The sequence below is a fragment of the Rhinatrema bivittatum genome, chromosome 1 (genome assembly GCF_901001135.1).
Source record: "Rhinatrema bivittatum chromosome 1, aRhiBiv1.1, whole genome shotgun sequence".
Lineage (NCBI taxonomy): Eukaryota > Metazoa > Chordata > Amphibia > Gymnophiona > Rhinatrematidae > Rhinatrema > Rhinatrema bivittatum.
Window position 1 is genome coordinate 211,366,374 of NC_042615.1, and position 25,125 is coordinate 211,391,498.

At 44.1% G+C, this 25,125-nt stretch overlaps 1 protein-coding gene across 2 annotated transcripts in view; it reads left to right on the forward strand.

Moving 5' to 3' along the window:
* MAN2B2 (mannosidase alpha class 2B member 2) overlaps nt 1-25,125 on the forward strand; it is a 143,338-nt gene that overhangs the window by 30,997 nt on the left and 87,216 nt on the right. For both annotated transcript variants that reach the window (XM_029591516.1, XM_029591527.1), the window contains exon 7: nt 6,726-6,924. In XM_029591516.1, coding sequence (XP_029447376.1) covers nt 6,726-6,924 — 199 coding nt within the window. The remainder of the gene's footprint in view (nt 1-6,725; nt 6,925-25,125) is intronic.

Genomic DNA, 25,125 nt, shown 5'->3' on the forward strand with positions numbered 1-25,125 from the left:
CAAGAAAGCATGAGAGAGTGATGGGAATTGGAAGGCTACATAAATTGGACAGACGGGCAAACTAGATGGACCATATGGTCATTTTCTACCATCATGTTTCTGTGTTTACTATTTCAAAAAGTACAAAGACTAGGAGACACACAATGAAGTTACGAGGTGATACATTTAAGACAAATAGGAGAAAATATAACTTTTACTCAATGTATAATTAAACTCTGGAATTGTTGCTGGAAGGTATGGTAAATGCTGTGAGTTTAGCTGGGTTTAAAAAACATTTGGACAAGTTCCTGGACGAAAAGTCGATAAAACCATTATTAAGGTGGACTTGGGGATATCCACTTCTTATCCCTGGGTAAGTAGCATGGAATCTTTCACCCTTTTGCCATCCTGCCAGATACTTGTGACCTGGATTGGTCACTAGTACCAAAGGCTTTGATGGACCTTTGGTCTGACCTAGTATGACAAATCTTATGTTCTTAAAAGACAGGCCAAAATATAGTAACATAATGAATGATGGCAGATAAAGACCAAAATGGTCTGTCTAGTCCGCCCAGCAAACCTTCTGTTAAGGGTGGAAGCAACTGCCGCTCCGTGCAGGCTACCCCATAGCAAGGGGCATTTGGGGAAGATAAGGCCATAGCTGAAAAATAAAAATAATTTTCAGCTTCAGTCTTTACTCAAGAGGGTGTTGGAGAGATACCTACACCAGAAACATTCTTTGAGGGTGATGATTCTGAGCAACTGAATCAAATCACGGTGAACTGGGAAGATGTTATAGAACAAATCGACAAACTAAAGAGTAATAAATCACCAGGACTGGATGGTATACCCCCCAGAGTTCTGAGAGAACTAAAAAATGAAATTGCAGACATATTACCACTAATTTCTAACTTCTCATTCAAATCAGCTATGGTATCTGAGGATTGGAGGGTGGCCAACATAATGCCTATTTTTGAAAAGGTCTCCCGAGATGATCCAGGAACTACAGATCAGTGAGCCTGATGTTGATACCAGGAAAATGGTAGAAACCATTCTGAAAAACAAAATTAGTGACCATCTGGATAGACACAGACTAAGGGGGCAGAGCCAACATGGATTTAGCAAAGGGATGTCTTGCCTTACAAATCTGTTAGATTTTTTTGAAGAAGTTAACAAATATGTGTATAAGGATGAGTTAGTTGACATAGTGTACCTGGATTTTCAGATGTCTTTTGATAAAGTTCCTCTTGAGACTCAGTTATTTAAAACGTCATGGGATAGGAGGCAATGTCCTATGGTGTATTGGTAACTGGATAAAGTACAGGAAACAGTAGAATTGAATGGTCATTTCTCGCAATGGAATGTTCCAGGGATCTATTCCAGGACCAAGTGCCTTTCAATATATTTATAAATGATCTGGAAAAGGAAGTGACGAGTGAAGCGATCAAATCTGCAGATGTCACTAAATTATCAAGAATTATCAGATCACTAGCTAATTGTGAGGAATTGCAAGAGGAATTTGCAAGACAAGAGCTTGGGTGATTAAATGGCAGGTGAAGTGTAATGTAGACAAGTGCAAAGTGATGCCTGTAGAGCAGAATAATCAAACCATAGGTACACGATGTTGGATTCCATATTAATCATCACCACCCAAAAAAGGATATCGGAATCAATGTGAACTATACTTTTGAAATCCTTGGCCCAGTGTGCGGTGGTGGTCAACAGAGCAAACGGAATGTTTTATTAGGAAAGGAATGGAAAATAAAACAGAGGATATCATGCAGTTCTGGTCACCCCGACTTAGAAAAAATATAGCAAAGCTAGAAAAGGGTGACCAAAATGATAAAAGGGATGGCGTGAAGCTAAACAGATTAGGAGGGCTCTTCAGCCTGGAGAAGAGATGGCTGAGAGGAGATATGACAAAGGTTTATAAAATCATGAGTAGGCTGGAATGGGTAAATAGGGAACGGTTATTTACCCTTTCAAATAGTACTAGGTCTAGGGGTCATAAGAACATAAGAACATGCCATACTGGGTCAGACCAAGGATCTATCAAGCCCAGCATCCTGTTTCCAACAGTGGATAATCCAGGCCATAAGAACCTGACAAGTACCCAAAAACTAAGTCTATCCCATGTTACTGTTGCTAGTAATAGCAGTGGCTATTTTCTAAGTTAACTTGATTAATAGCAGGTAATGGAATTCTCCTCCAAGAACTTATACAATCCTTTTTTAAACCACTCCTTGAAGCTAATAGATAGCACATTTAAAGTAAATTGGAGAAAGTTTTTTTTTTCACTTACCACACAATTAAACTGTGGAATTTGTTGTCAGAGGATGTGGTGAAAGCAGTTAGCATAGCTGGGTTCAGAAAGGCTTTGGACAAAATTTCAAAGAGGAAAAGTTTATAAACCATTATTTATTTATTTATGTATTTAGATTCTGCTTTTCGACACTTCAAACCAGATTATTAGCCATGTAGATATGAGAAAGCCACTGCTGATCCCTAGTTATGAACAAGAAGGATTGGATCTATTCTATGGGATCCTGCTGGGTACTTGTGACCTGGATTGGCCACTGTTGGAAAAAGGATGTTCGGTTTGATGGACCTCTGTTCTGACTCAGTATGGCATTTCTAATATTTCTTATGTTCTAACCTGTTCGACAGAGTTTGAGAGAGAGAGTAGCTCTGATGAAAGAGCATCAATCAACAATACAGTCATCAGTTGCGGCAGGGAACCAACCAGCCCCTGCTCCACCCCAGAACTTCTGTTACAAATGCCCATTCTTCTGCTCTTTTCAGCATTGTTGTGCCACCTCCTCTCCAGCAGTAGCTCTTCAGTTTGAGATTAGTGGAGGGAAAGGTGCCAGCCTAAGGCTCAGTAGCAGGCACAGCCTAAACTGGGTATCAGTTTTTTTACATCACTGGGATCCGCCTTACCACCCTCCTCCAGTGGGGGAAAGGGTTAGTCCATCTTTCAGAATGGCTCTGTCATGGATGTGTGCCTTTAGGCTGTGGCGTGGTTGGTGTAACCTAGTAGGTGAACTCACTAGGCCCACGCTGACAGCTCGCACACACGCCCTTCCTGGGACAGGAGCTGGAGTTTCCCCTGTATTAGTCCCATTCCCCATGGGTTGAGCCTTTGGGTTCCAGGGGCCAGTACGACTTAGGTGAGTGTGCCTCAAGGAATGGTCTGAGAGCATCTAGATATGAATAGCAGTGGTGTAGCCAGAATTGATTTTAGGGTGGGCATAAGGTTAACATGGGTGGGCAGTAGGCATGTATGTCTGAGACCTACTAGTTGTATTCTTATTGATAAATAATGCCATATACTGCACCCTACAATGGCTTTCTAAGTAGTTTGCAACAGCCATTATGCATCATGCATGAAACTTTAAAACATTTTACCTCAATTATTTCAAGCACTTACCAGAATTAACATTCCTTATTAATCTGAATTTATTTTATATTTATTGCAGTTTATGAATGCACAAGTATATCGTGTAAAAAGCAAAGAAAACAATCAGATCCAATCATGTAATAAAACAAAAGTTAATGTATTCTTTCATGAATCCTCTTTTCAGAAAGCCAGAAATCATCATAACTACAATAAAATATAATTAATCACCAGAACAGGTGCAGAGCAGAACTAGGACAATTCACATTACAACTAACATGAAAAACAAAATTCAAATTCTGGTGCCACCTCAGCAAAAAATAACCCTCCACTGCTATTTCGTGAAATAAGGGAAACTCCCGCAAAGAAAGACTTCTAGAACCTTGCCCATATCATACAGTCACAGCACTGACTCTCAGGATTCAAATAACAGCAACCTTATGGAAAAGCAGCAATGCAAATACTACACCAGGCCCTAGAACATTAATACATCACCTACTGGAATAACAGAACAAGCTGGACTTCTACAAAGAAACTACACACTAACAGAAATACTGCATTTCAGTCACACACACAGGCAAAACAGAGACCGATCTTTACCTAATATAGAAATAAGAGACTACAAATTAGAAATAGAAACATGCAGATAAAACCAAAATAGAAAGCCTGAGAAACTAAAGTCTCTGAATAGTGGAATACTGAAGAACAAAATACAAAAATATAAGAAATGCACATTCCCAAATATGACATATTTAAATTGCTAACATCTCAAAATAATTTTTTTTATACCTTTGTTGTCTGAACTTGGTTTTTTCTAATCAGTTGGTCCTGGTCTATCATTCCTATTTTTTCCCTTGTCGCTCATTTCCTAATTTCCTTTCAGTGTCTCTCTTCTAATACTGCCTTTTTCCCTTCCACACAAACACACACACACACCACATGTTTTCTCTCACAGACTCCCTCACACACTCAAGCTCTCACTCTCATATGTTCTCCCCACACACACACAAGCTCACATTCTCTGCAGACACATACACAAGCTCTCACTTTCTTAACCCACCCCCCCGGCTCTCATTCTCACCCACACACACAAACCCAGGCTCCCATTCTCACCCACACATACACACATTCAAGCTCCCATTCTCACCCACACACACAAACCCAGGCTCCCATTCTCACCCACACATACACACAATCAAGCTCCCATTCTCACCCACACAATCAAGCTCCCATTCTCACCCACATATTCAAGCTTCCATTCTCACCCACACACCCACACCCAGGCTCCCATTCTTATCCACACATACACATTCAAGCCCGCGCACAGCTCCCCCCCCCTCCCCCCCCCCCCAAAAGCAGGAAGATCAGTTGATCTCTCACGCTGCTGCCAGCCTCCTGCTATCTTCGGACTGCATGGCCACCGATCTTCCTACTTGGGGGGGGAGCGGAAGCTGTGCGCGGCACTTCTGCTCCCGCCCCCCCCCCCCCCCAAGCAGGCAGCAGCCGTACAGGCAGCAGGAGAAGCCGTGGGCCACTGGCGGAGCCTATACAGTCACCGACCCGCAGCCTCTCCTCCTGCTGCCAGCCCGTCTCTTCCCCATGTGTGCTGCTCCATTACCATGCAAATGCACAGAATGGCACACCTGGTCGCGCCGGGCATGGGTCCTCCTCTTTGCCATCGTGGGGATGGGATCCCGTGACGGCCTTGCAGTTCCGGCGCTTCTCTTCCAGTTCCAGTTGGGTGGGCAGCTGCCCACCCAGGCCCACCCGTGACTACACCACTGATGGATAGTAGTCAGGGCAGGCAGCAAGCAGAAAATATGTATCCAGTCCTAGGGTCAAGGCAGGCAGCAAGTAAGAGGTGTCTGGGTCCAGGTCAGGGGTCGAGGCAGGCAGTGAGAAGACGGTGTCAGGATCCAGGTCAAGGTGGCGATCCACAGGGTAGACAGAGTCCTTAGCAGAGGTCAGTATCGAACTGCAGGCAAGAGAGTGGTCAGAATCCAAGGCAAGGGTCAGAACTGGAGAATCAGGGCAGACATAAAAAGAAAGGTAGGCAAGGCAGGAAAAACAGCAGGGCAACAAAGCAAGGCAGGACACCGGGACAAGATGTGGCAAGAAGACAAAGCAGGACAACAAAGCACGGAGGAAGCAACAAGGCAGCAGACCTGTTGCTAAGATGCTGAGAAACGTGTCGGCTGGACTTAAGAGGACTGCCTCCCATGACATCATCAGGCAGCACTGCCAGGGCTTTCCCACCACGGGGTCTATTCATGGAGAGAGAAAGTGCATTAAGTAGCAGTGGCGTTCCAGCCACGAAAGTGGCAATCTCAGTGTCAGGCGGGTAGGTGGCTCCCGAGGGTGAGTGCGACCAGCCAGACATTACAGGATCTGCACCAAGAACTGGTGGGTCCCGAAAATTGTGAAATAAAGCTATCGCTTACCCTTCTCACACCCTTCTCCGAATTAAGGATTTTCAGTCTTCAGCTCTGATCTTTCTCAATATGCTTAACTGCAGGTTGAGGTAGAGTATCTTCTGCCCCTTACCAGGTGTGTAGCCAGGAATTCTATTCTCTGCGCTTCCTAATCCTATCCTGGACTTGTGAAGACTGAACAAATAGCTGGTTTGGGAGAGGTTAAAGACCAATTTCCTCCAAATGATCTTTTCTTTCATTTGGCGGAGAGATGACTTGAATGTGTGTTTTTGATCTGAAAGATGCTTAGGAACACATTCCCATTCATTCTGCCCATCTGAAATTTATCAGAATCGTGGTGAAGAATGTGTGTTACCAGTACAAGGTGTTCCCTTTTGGCCTCTTGGTAACCCCAGGGTGTTCGCGAAATGCCTTGCAGTAGTAGTGGCACAACTGTTTCAGCAGGGTCTGCATATTACTATACTCTGATGATTGGTGGTTGACTGTTCCATCTCCATCAGGCGTTTTGGAATCCATCAAGAAGTCCATTCAGCCACCAATGATTTTTGTGGACAATTGAGGGGGGGGGGTTGAGGGGGAGGCCCTACTGGCCTACTTTTTATATGGAAGGGAGGGATCAGGGGTCACTATTTGGAATGGGTGAATGAGTAAATCAGGAGGGATGTGGCCGGGGAGGTGTTTAATAAGACACCCCCCCCCCCGGTTGACTGTTTCTATTCTCTTAGGAGGGGGTGCCATGTTGGACTGCATGGCCCTTTAAATCTACTGCAGGAGAGTTATCCATATAAATGCTTCTGAATATGGACCGCTGTGTTCTCAATGTTTCTAAACTTTTAGTAAAGTTTTTGTTTTTTTTTTTACTAAATTGCTCACATATTTGTATTTCTCTTCTTTTCTTTTCTGCTGTTTAATTGCAGGGCTGTGATAAGCAGTTCTTTAACTCGTCCATGCAGTTCAGTAATATGGACCCGTTGCTGGATTATATTAATAGTCGTGCTGACGAGTTTGGCATCACGGTGCAGTACGCTACGGTGGGAGATTATTTCCGGGCGATTTATAACAGAAGCCTTGTATGGGATGTTAGAAACAACCAAGACTTTCTTCCATACTCCACAGGTATTTATAATACTGTAGAGTGAGAATCTCTTTGCTAGCTGCCTGTCTGGCTCCCTTTCTCCATTTATGATGGAAAGATGTCTGAGTGTGAAGGTTGCTTCTCGGATGGTGTATATCTGCACGTAAATTTGAAGGAATTAAACCAGCACAGCTGAATTCACAGCCAGATCATTATAAACACCTAATAGTCCTGATGCTGGATATTTTAAATCATTTGTGCTTTTAGCAAAATTTCATTTAATTCCTCATTCCAGTCTTGCCTTCTGTGTGGGCCGACTGTTCTGTGGTTCTTGAGCATTCACTGTTGATTACAAACCACTGGAAAAAGTAGAAGTCATGGCTACATCCTTTGGGGGAGGGGGGAGGTCAATCAGAAAGATGAGTTTTTTGTTTTTAATTTACTTTAGTTTCCTGGGAACTAATAGAAGTTTATTCCTTTTTTTATTTAAGTGTAAAAATGCTTGACAATAATAAATAGCCTCTTGTGGTCAGCGACAAGCACAGAGGAATGTTAGGAATTATTAGGAAGGGAATGGTGAACAAAATGGAAAATGTCATAATGCCTCTGTATCGTTCCATGGTGAGACCGCACCTTGAATACTGTGTACAATTCTGGTCGCCGCATCTCAAAAAAAAAGATATAGTTGCACTGGAGAAGGTACAGAGCAGGGCGACCAAAATGATAAGGGGCATGGAACAGCTCCCCTATGAGGAAAGAATAAAGAGGTTAGAACTTTTCAGCTTGGAGAAGAGACGGCTGAGGGGGGATATGATAGAGGAGTTTAAAATCATGAGAGGTCTAGAACGGATAAATGTGAATCAGTTATTTATTCTTTCGGATAATAGAAGGACTAGGGGGTGTTCCATGAAGTTAGCAAGTAGCACATTTAAAACTAATCGGAGAAAGTTCTTTTTCACTCAGTGCACAAGTAAGCTCTGGAATTTGTTACTAGGGGATGTGGTTAGTGCAGTTAGTGTAGCTGGGTTCAAAAAAGGTTTGGAAAAGTTCTTGGAGGAGAAGTCCATTAACTGCTTTTAATCAAGTTGACTTAGAAGATAGTCACTGCTATTACTGGCATCAGTAGCATGGGATTTTCTTAGTGTTTGGGTACTTGCCAGGTTCTTGTAGCCTGGATTGGCCACTTTTGGAAACAGGATGCTGGCATAGGTCCCGGTGGGCCATGAGAGTGGCCCCACATTTAACCGGTGAGGCCCAGGCCGCATACCGGGCCCTTAACAACCAGCAAGCCCAAGACTATCAGGAGGTCAAGGCTGCCATACTTGATAGACCGGGACTGTTTAAAGAGTCCTATCAGAAATGTTTCCGGGGATTAACCTTTACACCAGGAGAGAGACCCCGGGTTCTGGTTCAGAATTTAAAGGACCAGTGCTGGCGGTGGCTAGAACCTGATAATAAAAGGGGAGTGGAAGTTGCAGAGGCTGTCGTGGCAGAACAGTTTGTGGATGTTCTCCCCTCCCAAGTGCGTGAATGGGTACGGATACAGACAGCGGTTACCCTGAAGGATGTGGTTTCTCTAGTAGAGCGTTATTTGGATGCTGCAGACACAGGCCGTGGGCCTACTCCAGCAGAGAAGAATTCCCGAGTAAAGGGCTTGGAAAAAGGAAGGAGAGAATCGAGGGGCAGAACCCTAAGCCTCTATATCAGCCAAGAAGTGGAGAGTCTCCCTATCTCACGAGACCCCAATAATGCATTAGAAGGGCCTGAGGATGGAAAGAGTAAACATCCAGAAGCAGTGATGCCCAAAGGGACCTGCTTCAACTGTGGAGAGTGGGGGCACTTTGCTTGTGACTGCTATTGAGTAGAGGATGAATTGATGGATGTCAATTTGGTGGCCCCTCACTCCTGCTCATTTGTGGACATTCCCCGCTGGAGGTTTTCAACCTTCATGGTTCCGGTGGAGCTAGATGGTGACCCGACCCAAGCCTTAGTAGACTCGGGAAGTGCAAAAACTCTCATTCGGAGGGAACTAATCAAAAGAACACAGATTGATTATGAACAGTGACCCTCGCTTGTATACATGGAGACCAGAGACAATACATGACCAGATTACTCTGGGACGAGATTATCCAGACTTTTGGGACTCTTTGGGCCCGGCTCATGAGACTTCAGCGAGGAAGAGACCTCATTTCCGGTGGTCTTTCCGTTAGAAGACATGGACTTGTATATTAATAATCCTAAGACACCCGAGCCTTGTAGACAACTTAGAATAGAAAAGCATAATTATTCACAAGATTTAGAGGCAGTCGTGGAGTTAGAGGGGGCGCCCCAACCCATAGAAGTTCCCTCAGACTGGATAGGCGAGGGAAACCCCGGGAATTTTAGGCGAGCCCAACAAGAAGATGGGACACTAAAAGGGGCCCGTGAGAATATACAGATGATAGATGGGGAATTAGTCTCTGGGGTGGAGGGTCAAAAGCCAGCCCCCCCATTTTTTGTACTCAAGAAAAATCTAGTATACAGACTAGCAAAGGGGAATCTGGAGGGCGAAATGGTTGAGCAGCTTTTGGTTCCCCAGCAGTATTGTCAGCAAGTGTTGCGGCTCACCTATAGTCATCTTTTGGGGGGCCACCTAGGGGAAGAGAAAACATGAGAAAAGATTTTAGCCCAGTTCTATTGGCCTGGCTTGTATCGACACGTTCAGGACTACTGTCAGTCCTGCCCTACCTGTCAGCTGATCAGACCGGCAGCAACGCACATAGCTCCCCTAAAGCCCATGCCAATTATAGAGACACCTTTGAGAGGGTCACTGTGGACTTGGTAAGCCCTTAGAGAGGTCTAGCCGCGGAAACAAATATATCTTGGTCATTCTCGACTATGCAACCAGGTATCCCGAAGCTATTCCCCTATGAAATATGAAGACTCAAACATTAGCCATGGCCTTGGTGGAGGTGATTTCCCGGGTCGGGTTACCCAAAGAGTTATTAACCGACCAAGGGATCCCGTTTGTCTCTAAAGTGATGAAGCAAGTTTGCACATTATTGCAGGTAAAAACCCTGTGGACATCAGTTTACCATCCACAAACTGATGGGCTCGTGGAGCGTTTTGAAAAAACTCTCAAGCAAATATTGAGGAAGTTCACGGAAGATGGCAAGAATTGGGACTTACTCTTGCCATATATATTATTCGCCATTCGAGAAGTCCCTCAAAGTTTGATCGGGTTTACCCCATTCTAATTATTGTATGGAAGAAGACCACGGGGAATCCTGGATGTAGTACGAGAGACCTGGGAGGAGGAACCCAAATCTGGATGGAATTTGGCCGACTATGTGATCCAGATGCAGGACCGACTCTGGAGGGCAGGGGAGGCTGCCCAATTATGCCTGGAAAAGGCCCAGGCTACCCAAGCCCAGCAATACAACCAGTCTGCTGTTCATCGGGTCTTCCAGCCGGGAGACCGCATACTAGTGTTACTACCAACTTCAGAAAGTAAATTGTTGTCCCGTTGGCAAGGTCTGTATGAGGTACTGGAGAAGATGGGCCCGGTGGATTATAAAGTGGCCCAACCCGACAAACAGAAGAAGGCTCAGATCTTCCACGTGAATCTAATAAAAAAAAAATGGGTTGCTTCAACTTGTAGTCTGCTCCAAGAAGAAGACTTTGGTCCAGACGTTTCACAAACTTCCGGGCCCCAGATGATCCCATATGGGGACCAACTTTCCACAACGCAAAAAGTGGACCTAGATAAACTGGTGACTTGGAATAAAGATGTCTTCTCGACTATGCCCGGGAGAACTCACTTAGAGTGTCACAACATTATTACAAACCCAGGAGTAATAATTAAACAACGGCCCTACCGGATTCCCGAAGCCAGAAGGCAGGTTGTAGAAGCTGAGGTGAAAGAAATGCTTCGACTTGGGGTCATAGAGGAATCCAATAGCGATTGGTCCTCGCCCATTGTACTGGAACCTAAACCGGATGGTAGTATCCGATTCTGTATTGACTTCCGGAAGGTCAATGAGGCTTCAAAGCTGGACGCATACCCAGTGCCCCACGTGAATGAACTCATTGAACGCTTGGGAACTGCCCGGTTCATCTCCATGCTTGATTTGACAAAGGGATACTGGCAAGTTCCCCTGGTACCAACTGCGGAGGAGAAGACTACTTTCTCAACACCGAAAGGACACTTCCAGTTCACAGTCCTGCCGTTCGGACTTCATGGGGCTTCGACTACCTTCCAACGCTTGGTAGACCGCTTGCTACGCCCACATCAAGGTTATGCAGTGGCCTATCTGGACGACATCGTCATTTACAGTGGAGTCAGGGAGACACACTTAAGTCAATTTCAGGCAGTACTTACAAGTCTATGAAAGGCTGGACTGAAAGCCAACCCCAAGAAATGTAAATTAGGGGGTCAAGAAGTACAATATCTGGGATACTCCCTTGGGAGAGAAAAAGTACACCTGCAGACGCGGAAAATAGAAGCAATTACCCGAGTCCCAGTTCCACAGACAAAGAGTAAAGTGAGAGCCTTTTTAGGTCTCATCGGTTACTATCGACAGTTCTGTTGAAAATACCCAATGCAAAGTTAAAATTGTTTAAAAGAACAACTCTGATTCTAATTTTTTATCTTATTATTCTTTAATGTAAATCATATACTGTGTATAAACAAACAGAGAGCGATACATACAGAAAATAAAAACAATTAAAACAATATACTTACATTATATTGTTTAGCACAGCGCTGGCTTTGGGAAAAACCCCCAACAACCTTTTCTTTGAGCCCTCCTGCTTAATAATATCTTAAACTAGCCAAGTCAGCAAAGCATCTGGTTTTTTCTGCTTGCAAGGTTTCACACCATAAATATTATTGCTTTGTTTGTTTTGTCTCCCCCTTATCTCTCTCCCTTGCATTCCTTAAAGCAGATTGCCTGGTTCGTACCCATCAACATTTTTCTCCTGCTCCATCCTGTGTCTTTGTTGATTCTTCTTGTCATGCAAAAGTTGTTTATAACTTTTTCCTGCAGAGTCTGGCCTTCAATGTGTCTGGTGTTAGCTGGTATTTTTTCTTTAGCAGAAATACCATCAGTATATTCAGTAATGGTGGAGAAGCCGGGGATGGAACCCGGGCATAATCAGCAGTTCGTACCAAACTTTTCAGAAAAATCAGAGCCCCTCACATGCCCATTATAGAAGAAAGCCCCAGAGAAGGTTAGATGGTCTGCAGAGACGGAGGAAGCCTTCCAGGGTTTAAAGAAAGACATATGCTTGGAACCTGTTCTGCTAAGTCCGGACTTTACTAAGCCCTTTATAGTACAGACAGACGCATCAGAGGTGGGGCTAGAAGCCGACCTCACACAAGAGAAAGAAGACGAAGAACATCCAGTAGCCTTCATTAGCAGGAAGCTACTACCTTGAGAGAGACGCTATTCAACGATAGAAAAAGAGGCTTTAGCTGTCAAATGGGCCTTGGAGGCTTTTAGTTATTATCTACTGGGCCGCCAATTCACGCTGGTAACAGATCACCAACCCCTTGTCTGGATCTCTCAGAATAAGGAGTCCAATGGACGAGTAATGAGGTGGTTTCTTGCACTCCAACCATTTGACCTTAAAGTTCAACACAGAGCAGGGAAGGCAAATATAAATGCAGACTTCCTTTCTAGGGAAGTCTCCCTTGTACAGGCAGGCGCTCAACTAAGGAAGATTGAGCTGAGGGGGAGGGAATGTGATAGAGTATATGATAGAAAGCCTCAGACTGCCTTAACGGACCACCTCCAGCTATCTGGCCCGGTCCACCTTAAGACAGACAGGAAAGGGATCCTCGGGTGGGGGCGTTTCCCTGAAGTAAGGGATACAAAGGTGAGGCCCTGAGAGAGTTAGAAAGGCCCCAGAGAGAAGGAAGCTGTAATAGAGTGCGGTGCTCTTTTGGAAAAACTGTTCTTGCATTGTCAATCTGCTGAGGTAAGCAGCCATTTTGATTCTGTCTTGCTGAACTTTTTGTAATTAAATTGTTGAAAAGCAGAACAGACTCCAGCCTGGTCTGTTCTCCGACCTTCTCCTGTCTTAAAATGCTCCAAGGGCATCACAGAGAGGAATAGACCAGAACAGACATGGGGTCAGATTTTGCCAGGCTGGAATCAAGGCCTGGCCTTGGGGTCTGGAGCTGATGCGAGGTCAGGAGAAGTTGCATTCTCGAGGGCAACTGGAGCAAGAACTAGAACTATATAGAGAGCTGAAATTCACTGATGCAGAAACAGGCACTGGAGCTGTATTGAGAGCTGAAGTGGACTCATGGATGCAGGAACTGGGCCTGGAGTTGGATTCATGGATGCAGGAACTGGAATTTTCTCCAGTACCTCATACAGACCTTGCCAACGGGACAGCAATTTACTTTCTGAAGTCGGTAGTAACACTAGTACGCGGTCTCCCGGCTGGAAGACCCGATGAACAGCGGACTGGTTGTATTGCTGGGTTTGGATAGCCTGGGCCTTTTCCAGGCATAATCGGGCAGCCTCCCCTGCCCTCCATAGTCGGTCCCGCATAGGAGGCTTGTGAATAAAATGAGAAGCTTGGGAGTGAGTGCCAAGGTGGAGGATTACATTACAGTGGATTACAAACTGGCTGACTGATAGGAGACAGCGTGTAATGGTAAATGGAACCTACTCTTAAGAGAGAGCCTTGTTAAGCAGAGTGCCACAGGGATCAGTGTTGGAAATGGTTCTGTTCATTATCTTTGTGAATGACACTGCAGAAGGGATAGAAAGTAAATTATGTTTATTTGTAGATGATACTAAACATAGAAATGACAGCAGAAAAGGACCAATAGGTCCATCCAGTCTGCCCAGCAAGCTTCCTATGGTAGTATATGCCGCACCATGCAGGTTATCTCCATGTATCAGTCGGTGCTGCTTGACGTGCTTTGCATGGTCGTAGAGGGAAAGAGGAATTTGGATTCAGAGACAAACAACACGAGCCATGAATTTTTTACAGCCTGGGGTACTGATGCACAGATATTAAGAAAAATATCACAGGACTGCTTCTATGGCCAAAGCCATAAGCAAAGCATGTCAAGCAGCACCGACTGATACATGGGGGTTAACTGCATGGCACAGCAGATATTACCATGGGAAGCTTGCTGAGCAGAATGGATGACAATTGGTCCTTTTCTGCCATCATTTCTATGTTTCTATGAACGTGATTTCATAAGAACATAAGAACATGCCATACTGGGTCAGACCAAGGGTCAATCAAGCCCAGCATTCTGTCTTCAACAGTGGCCAATCCAAGTCATAAGTACCTGACAAGTTCTCAAACATTAAACAGATCTCATGCTATTAATGTTGGCAACATTGATTATTAGCAGTTTATGGACCTCTTCTCTACAACTTATCCAAACCTTTTTTAAACCCAGCTACACTAAAGGCCTTAACCATGTCCTCTGGCAACAAATTCCAGAGCTTAATTGTGTGTTGAATGAAAAAGAATTTTCTCCAATTTGTTTTCAGTGTGCTACTTGCTAACTTCATGGAGTGCCCCCTAGCCCTTATATTATCCGAAAGAGTAAATAACCGTTTCACATTTACCCATTAAAGTCCTTTCATAATTTTGTAGACCTCTATCATATCCACCCCCCTCAGCCATCTCTTCTCTAAGCTGAACAGCCCTGCATAAGCATATTAAAAAGAGAAAGAACAGTGAGAATGATAGAATGAGAATGAAAAGTGTGAGTGTGAACATTATTAGTAGAGATTCCTTGGTCAAGATAAGGTTTAGGACTGGACAATTTTTAAAGTTAATTGAATGCACTGCGATAGCAACATATATAATGGGATACAATATTTCGTGTGACTGCTCAATACGGTATTGCATATAGAATGACAAAATACTGAGGTACACACTATAGGGTAGATTTTCAAAGGGGTATGTGCGTACCCCCCGAAAACCTACCCCAAACCCCCCTGCGTGGGCCGAGCAAGCCCCGGGACGCGCGTAAGTCCTGGGGCTTGCATGGAGGGGCGTGTCGGGGGTGGGCCGCGAGTGACGCAGCATTTCGGGGGCGGGCCCGGGCCTCCGGACCAGCCCCCGGGTCGGGTGATGGTGCGCCAGCAGCTTGCTGGCGCGCGCAGATTTAAGCCTGCTTTCCGCAGGCGTAAATCTGCCAACAAAGGTAGGGGGGGGGGGTTTAGATAGGGCCGGGGGGGTGGGTTAGGTAGGGGAAGGGAGGGGAAGGTGAGGGGAGGCGGAAGGAAAGTTCCCTCTGAGGCCGCTCCGATTTTGGAGTGGCCTCGGAGGGAACAGGCAGCGCGCGCAGGTTGCACAAATGTGCACTTCCTTGCGCGCCGACCCTGGATTTTCTAAGATACGCACGGCTACGCGCGTATCTTATAAAATCCAGCGTACTTTTGTTTGCACCTGGTGCACGAACAAAAGTACGCCCGCGCATACATTTATAAAATCTACCCCAGCGGTTGGAGCCAAGTTTACATCACTGAAAAGTTCTAAAAAGGAAAGCGAACCGCTTCGTTAAGATAGTCTCTGACTGAGAACAAGAACCCACCAGAACATGTAGAGCCGGGATATATAGTGAGAGTGTACTTACAGAGAAAGAGAGAGAAAACAGTAAGATTATATTTCCTCTCAAGTTTTTGTGACCAGAGACTAAAGATACAGTTCATTATTGAAGGAAAGAAAAATCATCATCCCACGTAGTTGAACACTGCTGCGAAAGAATGGAGAGAGAGAGAGAGAGAGACTGAGTGTTTCTCAAACAAGAAATAGGGTTAATGAATTATTCTTTAATTTTTAAAGTTAGAATTTTTACAGTAACATTAAAATGTTGAAGGGAACTCTACAGATATAAATATGTGGAAGAACGAGGAGTGGTAAAAGGGAGTTAGTTTTTCTTATTTAGCTTTTAAAGAATAGGTTAGTAGATAAAGAAGAGTACAAGAACAAGAAAGAAAGAAGAAGACAGCAATAACCTGAGCTCCAGCAACAGACAGTGAGAGAAAAATAATACAAGGTAAAGAAAAACAGATGTATGTATCGACCTACAGGCCCGAGTTTGTACACAAAAAGAATGATGCAAGAGAAGAAAAGAGAAACAAAGTAAAGTTAAAGAAGAGAATAACATACATATAAATAAGAGAAAAAGAATGTTAGACTTAGCTTGAGAGAGGACCTTCTTCAAGTGGGTTTCATTCCACGCTGAAAAACACAAGCAGAGCACAAAGTAACAATTCTTAAGCTAAGAAGCTGAAACAAGATACTAAATAACAAAGAATTGCAGGGCAATAAATTGAGCAAGCACTTATCTGATACCGGTAGCAATCTTGCAAAAAGGGTTCCAGACCCATTGACGAGTTTGATGCTTGTCTCATGAGGATTTAACTGCTTTGCTGTTAAGTATTAAAGAAACAACCTATAAAATAAGTTAATAAGTAGAAATATATACGCCTATAGTTTTTTTTGTAAGCATTTATATACTGGATAAGAAAGAAAAGCCATTTAAAAATAACAATTACTCTTTAGTTTATGAATTTGCTATTTATTTGTTAATCCCTGCTATCTTTATTTGATAGAAAAGGTTAATGTTTCTTGTAAAGAGGTAGTGCTCATTAAATGGCTCCCTTGTGTGAGTACCATCTGACTACTTGCCGCCCATATAAATACCTCTAACACCACATGCCACACAGGGGTAATGTTTGCACCCGCACCCTCACAAAGCACAGCAGTGGGATTTATTATTCTCGAGGGCTGCAGCTGGTCCTCCTCTTCCCCCACCTCCGCTAAATCCGTGGCAGTGCGCTTCGAGACTTCTAATTGGAGGGAGCAGCTTCTCTCTGCCCCTCCTCCGTCTGGTCTGCAGCAATGTGGGGGCGAAGGTTTTGGGGCCAGAATAGGCCCCATTCTCGCTCTCCTGGCCTGTGGCAGCAGCTGAACTTAATCACAGGTAGCAGCAGAAGCCCCCCCCCCCACTCATTTTCTCCCCAGTTTTGCTGATTCCTGGGAGTCCACGGACCCTCACTCTTCTCCCTATTGTTACCAATCCCTGAGATAATTTACACATTTCTCCTTAGTCCTGCTCTCCTTCATTTTTTTTTGTCATTCTTTGTTCCCCAGTCCTTTAAAAGCATTTAACTATTCTTTTCTGCTGTTACATAGATTAATTTTTAAAAGAAGGCTTGCAAGGCGCAGGAGGAGGTGGAAGGATATATAATTTTATTTCATTCACACGGTTTCTTTTCATGATCTATGTCAGAAACCAGGCCACTGTTGAAAACAGGATAGTGAGCTTGATGAACCTTCGATCTAACCCTGTATAGCAGTTCTTATGTTCTAAAACTAAATTTAAGGCCATCAGGAAGTTACAGCCGATCAGATGCAACCAGACCGCTGTGGGTCCTGTGCAATATTATATTTTATACTATAGGTTTCCTTGAAATAAAATACTATCAAAAAATCAAACTTATAAGAAAAATGGATGGAATCCAGGTATATTAAGTACACGGAAAGGTGGCACGAAACTTTTCATTGCAGCCTCTGGGCCTGTTCAACAGACTCTGTTTTGTTCTCATTCTTAAAGAGAATTCAGGAATCTTTAAAGAAACTTTGTTGGCAATACAATCTGTACATGTGTTGCTAAAGTATTAGATACAGAAGATAATTTTCAAAGCCATTATTGCAGGTAAGAGTGCTTTATTTCTGGAAATGCTGTTTTTGAAATAGCAGAAAAACTCAAGGTAACAGTAGAAAAACTGAATGAATTTTTTTGGTTTGGTCTTTTCGAGGAGGGTTGGAAACATATCCACATCCGAAATATTCTTTAATGGTGGAGATTCTGAACAACAAAACAAATATCTGTGACAATGGGAGGATTTATTGGATTAGATTAACAAACTAAAGAGTAACAAATCACCAGGACCAGATGGCATCCACTCCAGATTTCTAAATGAACTCAATCATGAAATCGCCAACTTACTAGTAATCTGTAACTTATAATTTAAAACAGCCACGATTCCTGAAGACTGGAAGATAGCAAATGTGATGCTGATTTGTAAACAGAGTTCCAGGGGTGCCAAGCAAAATGATAGAAGCCATTCTTGAAAACAAAATCACCGGCCATACAGATAGATGTGGTTTAATGGAGAAGAGTGAACTTGTTTTTAACAATGGGAAGGTTTTATCAATCTTGTATAATTTTTTTGAAGGTGTAAATAAATATGTAGATACAGTATATTAACTGGCTAACCTTTATTTGGATTTTCAAGAGGCATTTGATAAAGTCCTCCATGAGAGACTCCTCTGGAAATTACAAAGTGTAACGTTTGGCCGGTTGTAGGATGGCGACCATTATGTCTGGTTTTCTACTATCAAGCTTTTTATTGGTTGGTCCTGGAATGAATAATTATGTTCCATGATTTATGCGAAGAATGTGTCTAAGAAAAAATAACATTAAACGAAAAGTAAGAAAATTGCAGTGAAAGTGGAGGGTAGAGCATTGTTGGCCTCCCTCCCCCTCCCCCCCCCCCCCCCCCCCCCCCCAATCCAAAAAATCGTTCCTCTGTCCCTAGGGTGACCAGAACTGCAAACAGTGCTCAAGATGCAGTAACACCATAGCTCGATACAGAGGCAATTCGATATTTGGACGCCGCCAGCTAGCCAGCCCCAATGCCACCCGTCCGGGGTGTGTGGCAGAAACGCCACCATTACATCTGCCTCTGGCCGCACTGCGTTGATGCCTAAGGTGCGTCCGCTGCTGCGCAGCTCTTAAAGGCCCTGTGGCGGGAACCAGGACTCAGTGCTCCCTGATGAGATCAGGCCTCCCGGGTGATTTAAATCCAGCCGGAGCCCTGGATCATTACCTCAGCAGCAGGTCCTCCGGCCTAGCAGTGTGTGTTGCTTCTTCCCGGGCTCGCTTTGCTGTTCCTGCCTCTGTGCCCGTTGTTTATCTTGCATGGTTATTATGCCCTTGCCTTGCTTTGTGTTCCTCGTACTTTCCCTGCCTTGCCCTATTTCTCGTTACCTTGTCCTATCTGTTCTCTCCCTTTCTTGTTGCTCGGTGTCCCGTGTCTATCCGTCCTGTCTGTCTTGGCCTGACTTCCAGGTTTTGACCCTTGCTTGGATGCTGATTACCCTCTGCTTGCCGCCTGCCCTGACCCCTGGCCTGGACCTGGATATATTCTCTGCCCGCCGCCGGTCCTGATCACTCTCTATACCCAGACTCTCTCTGACCGTTCCTTGAGATAAATTCTCCTAAACTCTGTTGGCCTCTGGGACCCAAAGGCTCAACCCATGGGGAATGGGCTGTTACAGGTGAAGCCCCTGCCCCGTCCCAGCAAGGGCGTGTCCGGCAGTTGTCAGCATGGGCCTAGTGGGTTCACCTTGCTAGGCCGTGTCGCAGCCTAAGGGCTCGCAGCTGTGACAGTAAGTCATGGGAAGGGGAGCCAGTGTCATCTTTTGTGGATTGGCAATTGGTAAAAGGGCCGGAAACAGAGGGTAGGACTAAATGGTCAGTTTTCCAAATGGACAGAGCTCGCGTGCGGAGTACCAAAGGGGATCAGTACTGGGACCTGTGCTGTTTAACATGTTCATAAATGATCTGAAAGAGGGAGCAGCAGACGATGTGATCAAATTTTGCAGATGGCACAAAATTATTCAAAGCTGTTAAAACAGCAGCAGATTGCGAGGAAGTGCAGAAGGACTTTGTGAGACTAGGAGAGTCTGGGCAAATGAATGTCAGATGAAATTTAATATAGAAAAGTACAAATTGATGCACACAGGGGGAAAAATAATCCCAGCTGTAAGTAAACAATGCTGGGCTGTGTACTGGAAGTCGCTACCCAGGAAAAGGACCTCGTAGTCCTTGTGGACAATAGATTGAAATCCTCTGCTCCGTGTGCGGCATCAGTCAAAAAAGCAAATAGAATATTAGGAGTGATCTGAAAAGGAAAGGAGAATACAAGTGAAAATATCATCCTCTGTATCGAGCCATGGTGCTCCTACATCATGAGCATTGTATGCAGTTCTGGTTGCCCTTTTTGGATTGGGGGAGGGAGGCCAGCAACGCTCCACCCTCATACTTTACTTTACACTTAATGTTATTCTTTCCTATGCACATTCTTCGCATAAATCATAGAACATAATTATTCATTCCAAGACCAACCAACAAAAAGCTTGACGGGAGAAAACCAGACATAATGGTAATGGAGAAATAACAAAAACAGCAGACCTAATAGAAGTGTTAGTACTAAGCGGCTATTCATCTGTACACTGTATGGGGGGAGAGAAGATTAAGTACTGAGAGCTGACATCGGAGCCCAAGAAAATGTAGCCTAGAATCATTTGGGCACCACTCGTGTAAGGGACAACACTCGCCTGAGTCAAACTTACTTCCAAGTTCTCCTCGATATTTTGCCTTCAAGAAAGAAGCTATTTGGCACAACCCGTGTATTAAGAAAAGCACTAGAAATAAATCTGGAAGATTGCGATAATGCACGACATACACCTGCTCCCATGCAGACGTAAATGTGTGCCGTGCATGGACTCGCGCGTACCCACTAACTTTTTAAAGCGCACTTATGCGCGTAAGCCCACTTAGAAGGTTATCAAAACTGATCTGTAAATGCAGGTAAAAGTGCATGTGTCTTGCCTTTAAGCATGCAGCAGAGGGAGGTGTTCCTGGGGTGATGTTGGGAACTACACGCATGCGTTTGGAAGATTACCCTCACAAAGATAGCAGATGTAAATGTGCGTGAGTAATTTTCCTTAGGCAGTTTTCAAAATGAAAATGCATGTGCAGAGCTCAGGGGTAAAAAAGTATCCATGCGTACTGCAGATATGTAGCCAGTCTGCAGGTTACACCCTATGTAATTAAGAAAACAGAGAAGGAAAAACTATAATATTATTAATAGGAATGTTTGAGAGAAATGTGAGCCTTGTGATAGGGTTTGTTTGTTTTTTTTTCTTGTGGGGGATGGGCAGTCATGAGAAGGAGACTGAGATCCTGCAGCACCACCTGTCTATATTTTGATGGTATGTACAGTGCCCTTGCAGTAGTTTTCTGTCCTTTCCTAATTCAAGAGGTTTACAGCAAACTGGTGCCTGAATTTCCAGGAGGAATGCAAGTGAAAAGATGAAACTCTGACCACAGGATGGATCCATTTGCTAGAATTAAAATCCACAGATTAGCACTGCAGGGAAGTAATAACAGCTGTTTCCATCACCAGCGTGACCCAAACATTTCCAAGCTGGTGAAACCCTCTGCTTTCAAGTCTGTTCGCATATGGAGATTGTTCCATACCTCTGATCATCTGTTTTGCTCTTTGGGACTCTTTTTTTTTTCCAATTCCACCTTTCAGGCACTTCAGAGTGGATTACATTCAGGTGCTGTAGATTATTTCCCTGTTTACAGAGGGCTCACAATCTAAATTTGTACCTGAGGCAAGGTCACAAGAGTGGCAGTGGTATTTGAACCCTGCCTTCCCTGGTTCATAGCCCCACTGCTCTAACCACTAGGCTGCTGCTCCACTCCGTATGAGGATTCCCTATGAACACTGCAAAGCATAGTCACGAGAAATAATGTTCTAATTCATATTAATCATAATGGTGAACTATGTACATATTTGCTATGTGCTAATTTGTGTGGGTAGTTTTTTCCATGAGTAGTTATGCGTATACTTGCGAAAATGCTTGCCTGTAAATGCAAACCCTTTCCCAACCCTGCCCCCTACTGCATGTAGAGGTATGTGCATGTAGGTCCTACATGTGTACTTCTATGCACATAAACAGCAAGCAGCTTTCTGAAATCCCTTTTCCATGGGTCACGCGCTGTTTTGCCTGTGGAACTGGTTTTGAAAATTTATCCTCTGAGAAAGAACTCATGTAGTTCAAAATATTCATAAGTAATTTAGGAAACGGGAGGAAACAGTACAGTGGCAAAATAATGCAATAATCAAAAATTATTTAAAGTGAAGACAGATGGTGAAACAAGGATTCACAACACTGAGCGAGTGGCAATAAGCTGACAGATGAGTTTCAACACTGCTAAGTGTGCATGGGAAAATGCAACCCAGATGACTCATAGGCTAATGATGGGCTTCAGTTTGACCATTACCACTCAGCAGAAAAATCTCTGCGTTATCATATAAATAGTTTTATTGAAATGTCAGCTAAATGTACGGAGGTAATCAATAGAGTATACAATCAGTAAAAAAGTATTCATCATATAAATCCAGGCGGTGCCAGATCTTGAATATTTATTTATTTGATTTAAATTCCACTTTTCAGGCACTTCAGAACAGATTTTTATCCCCAGAGGGCTTAAAAAGGGGCTTATTCACTAAGCTGCCTCAAGCCATTTACCGCATGATTAATGCTTTTTTTTTTTGCATGGTAAATGGCCTAATGCAGAAATAATGTGAGGTATTAATGTGGCCCTGGCCCCGTGCATATTTAAATTAACTGATTAGTATACAGATGTCTGCTGTACCTTAAATGATGCAAATCAGATTGTGCAGCTTGCGGAAAAAAAAATCACAAGCCACATTATTTGATTTCAAGTTAGCTACAACTCAAGAGTTGTTACTAACTCCCCCCGGGAGCATTGGGACATTAACACATGTCCCAGTGCTCTCAGGACCCTGTCTTAAAGGGCCAGTGGCCTTGAGTAATCCCCCTCCCTCAGGGTCCCATAGGCCCCCGTCCCCTCCTTCCATTGCCCCTGGAAGTGGCCTGTTATCAAAATGTAAAAAAATACATTTTATAAATTGGTGCCAGACGCCACTCATTAACCAGCTACCTCTTCCCTTCAGTCAAGAATTCCGGGCCCCAGAGGCTGAGATCCCCACCCTCCGGACCCCTCCGCCACCCCCCCCCCCCCCCCATTACTGAAAAAATTAACCCTGGTGGTCCAGTGGGAGCCTGGAGCACCCCCTAATCTCCGGGCTTGGCAGCCACCATTTTACAAAATGCTGCCACTTGGCCTTTGCCCCTTTCACATGATGCAGTGTCTTTTTCAAACTGCCATTAAAGCATATTGACTAATTTTGGATCTTTCTGGAGCAAATATTCAAAAACCCCTAAAATGGCTTACTTGTTCAGCTAAGGCCTGGATTCATCATTTTGCTATAAATAGAGCAAAAACAGTGTCCGTGCTAAAAAAAAAAAAAAAAAAAAGGGGGGGCGTGCTTAGGATAATTTTTCTGATACCACATAGTAGTAAATTTATCGCACCCACGTTATTTTCATATCACAAGCTGAGAAGTCCATTGCACGCTGGAGAGAGAGATTCTCTAGAGACTCACAAAAAAACTGTATTACTGTAAGAGGGGCCACTAGTAACTCGGGGTAATGTTTGTGGGGTAGCGTGAGTTCTGAAGGGGGCAATTTTACATGCTCAGTCATACGTATGAACAGAGCAGTTACCACAAATGAAGATTTAATGTGATTTGGAGTGATGAAAGGTAAAAGAAGTATAGATTTGTACCATGTTCTCTCTACCTACCTTGATTGCAGCTAGGTAGAGAGAGCATCAAGCTAAGTAGAGAGGACATGGTACAAATCTACTTTTCTTTTACCTTTCATCCCTCCAAATCACATTAAATCTTCACATGTGGTAATTGTTCTGTTCTTACATATGACCGTGCATGTAAAATTGCCCTCTCTTACAGTGGTATAAAAAGTTCAAATACAAGGCGCTCTCTCTCTCTCTCTCCTCCCTGCTCCTCCCCCCTTTACCCTCTCTCCTCTCCCCTCTCTTGAACCGTGATTTGCGATAAATCCCATAACCACAGGAAAAAACTGTCGTTATTTCCGGGATTAAATCCTACAATAGTGTGCATTACATTATCACAAGCAACGTTGACCAGCCCTTATTTCCATTTACTCCGCCCAAACTCCTCCAAGTCGACTACAAATTTTATATTTGCATACACATTTCGCGATGTGGTATTTATCACGCGCTTTACGTCGTTATCGTGCATTTTGATAAATGACCCTCTACGTTAGCTAGATAAAGTTATCGAGGATATTCAGCAGGATAAATAACCACGATTTAAAGTTATCCAGCTAATTTTAGCCAGATACCTTTTAAACATAACTAGCTATGTTTGAATAACCATCTTCAAAACAATATATAGTCTGTTATGTGGCATGGGGTTAAAAAAAAAAAAAAATAGTCTCACATGGGTCTGTTGACCAAATCACAGCCCCCATACCCAAAGTAAACAAAAAAGGACTTGCTGTGCCGAATTCCCCCCCCCTCCCCCCCCAAAAAAAACCAAACAAACCAATACCACCTTCAAGTACAAATTTAAATTAAGGGGTCTTCTTGTGGCTTCTCTCCCACCTTCTACCCAATTTGGCAAAATATCTCACTAATACCCCTTCCTCTCTGCTCCCCGACTCTAAACCTCTCACCAGCCCGGTATCTTAGCAAAGCTGATCTGGCTCTGGGCTCACCTTATGCTGCCAGTCTGTCACAGCAACGTTGGAAGCGGCTGCGATCGTGGTGCAAGCTTACCACAGTCCTGGGGTCAGATCAGCCTTTGCTAAGGCACTGGGTGACTGGGAGGATTTAGGGCTGGGGAGGATGGAAAGAAAAGTAGAGGAGGGCGTATTATTTAGATATTTTGTTTAGTTGAGTAGGGGGTGTTTATTTTGTTCTTGAGGGGTTTGAGGGGGTGGGGCTTAGCCTGGCAGGGCCTTTTGTGGTCACTTTGGAAGTGGGAACTGTGATTCAGACAACAAGCCTATGTGAGACTTTTTTTTTTTTTTTAAACCATATAGCTGGTTAAGCTCAAAGTTATCTGGCCACGCACAGCTGAAAATGTAACTGGATACAGCTGAAAACGGGCTAAATTACAGGCCGATACAGTACAGTCTGCATGTAGCTGTGGCGTTAAATAATGAAAGTCAGCGCGGAGCCTGTGAACCAGTGCAAGCTTAAAGGCCCTGCAGTGGGCCCCGATCCCTCCTTGCTTCTTGTTTCCAGAGAAGCTCATGAAAGTGCAGTGCCACTGCAGGGCCTGCGGCGAGTGAGTGCCGGCACACAGACCCCATTCTGACCTCCTCTACTAATGCTGTTACTCTGGCACCTAAAGAGTTCTGCCATGTGAGATAATTGTGATCCCAGTTGAAAGCTTTGTAACCCCACAGTTTGGGAAGTCCTGCCTCAATGTCTTTTTGATTGGTAGGATATGTTTTCTCTGAGCCTCTAATATGCTATTTTTAAACACATTCCA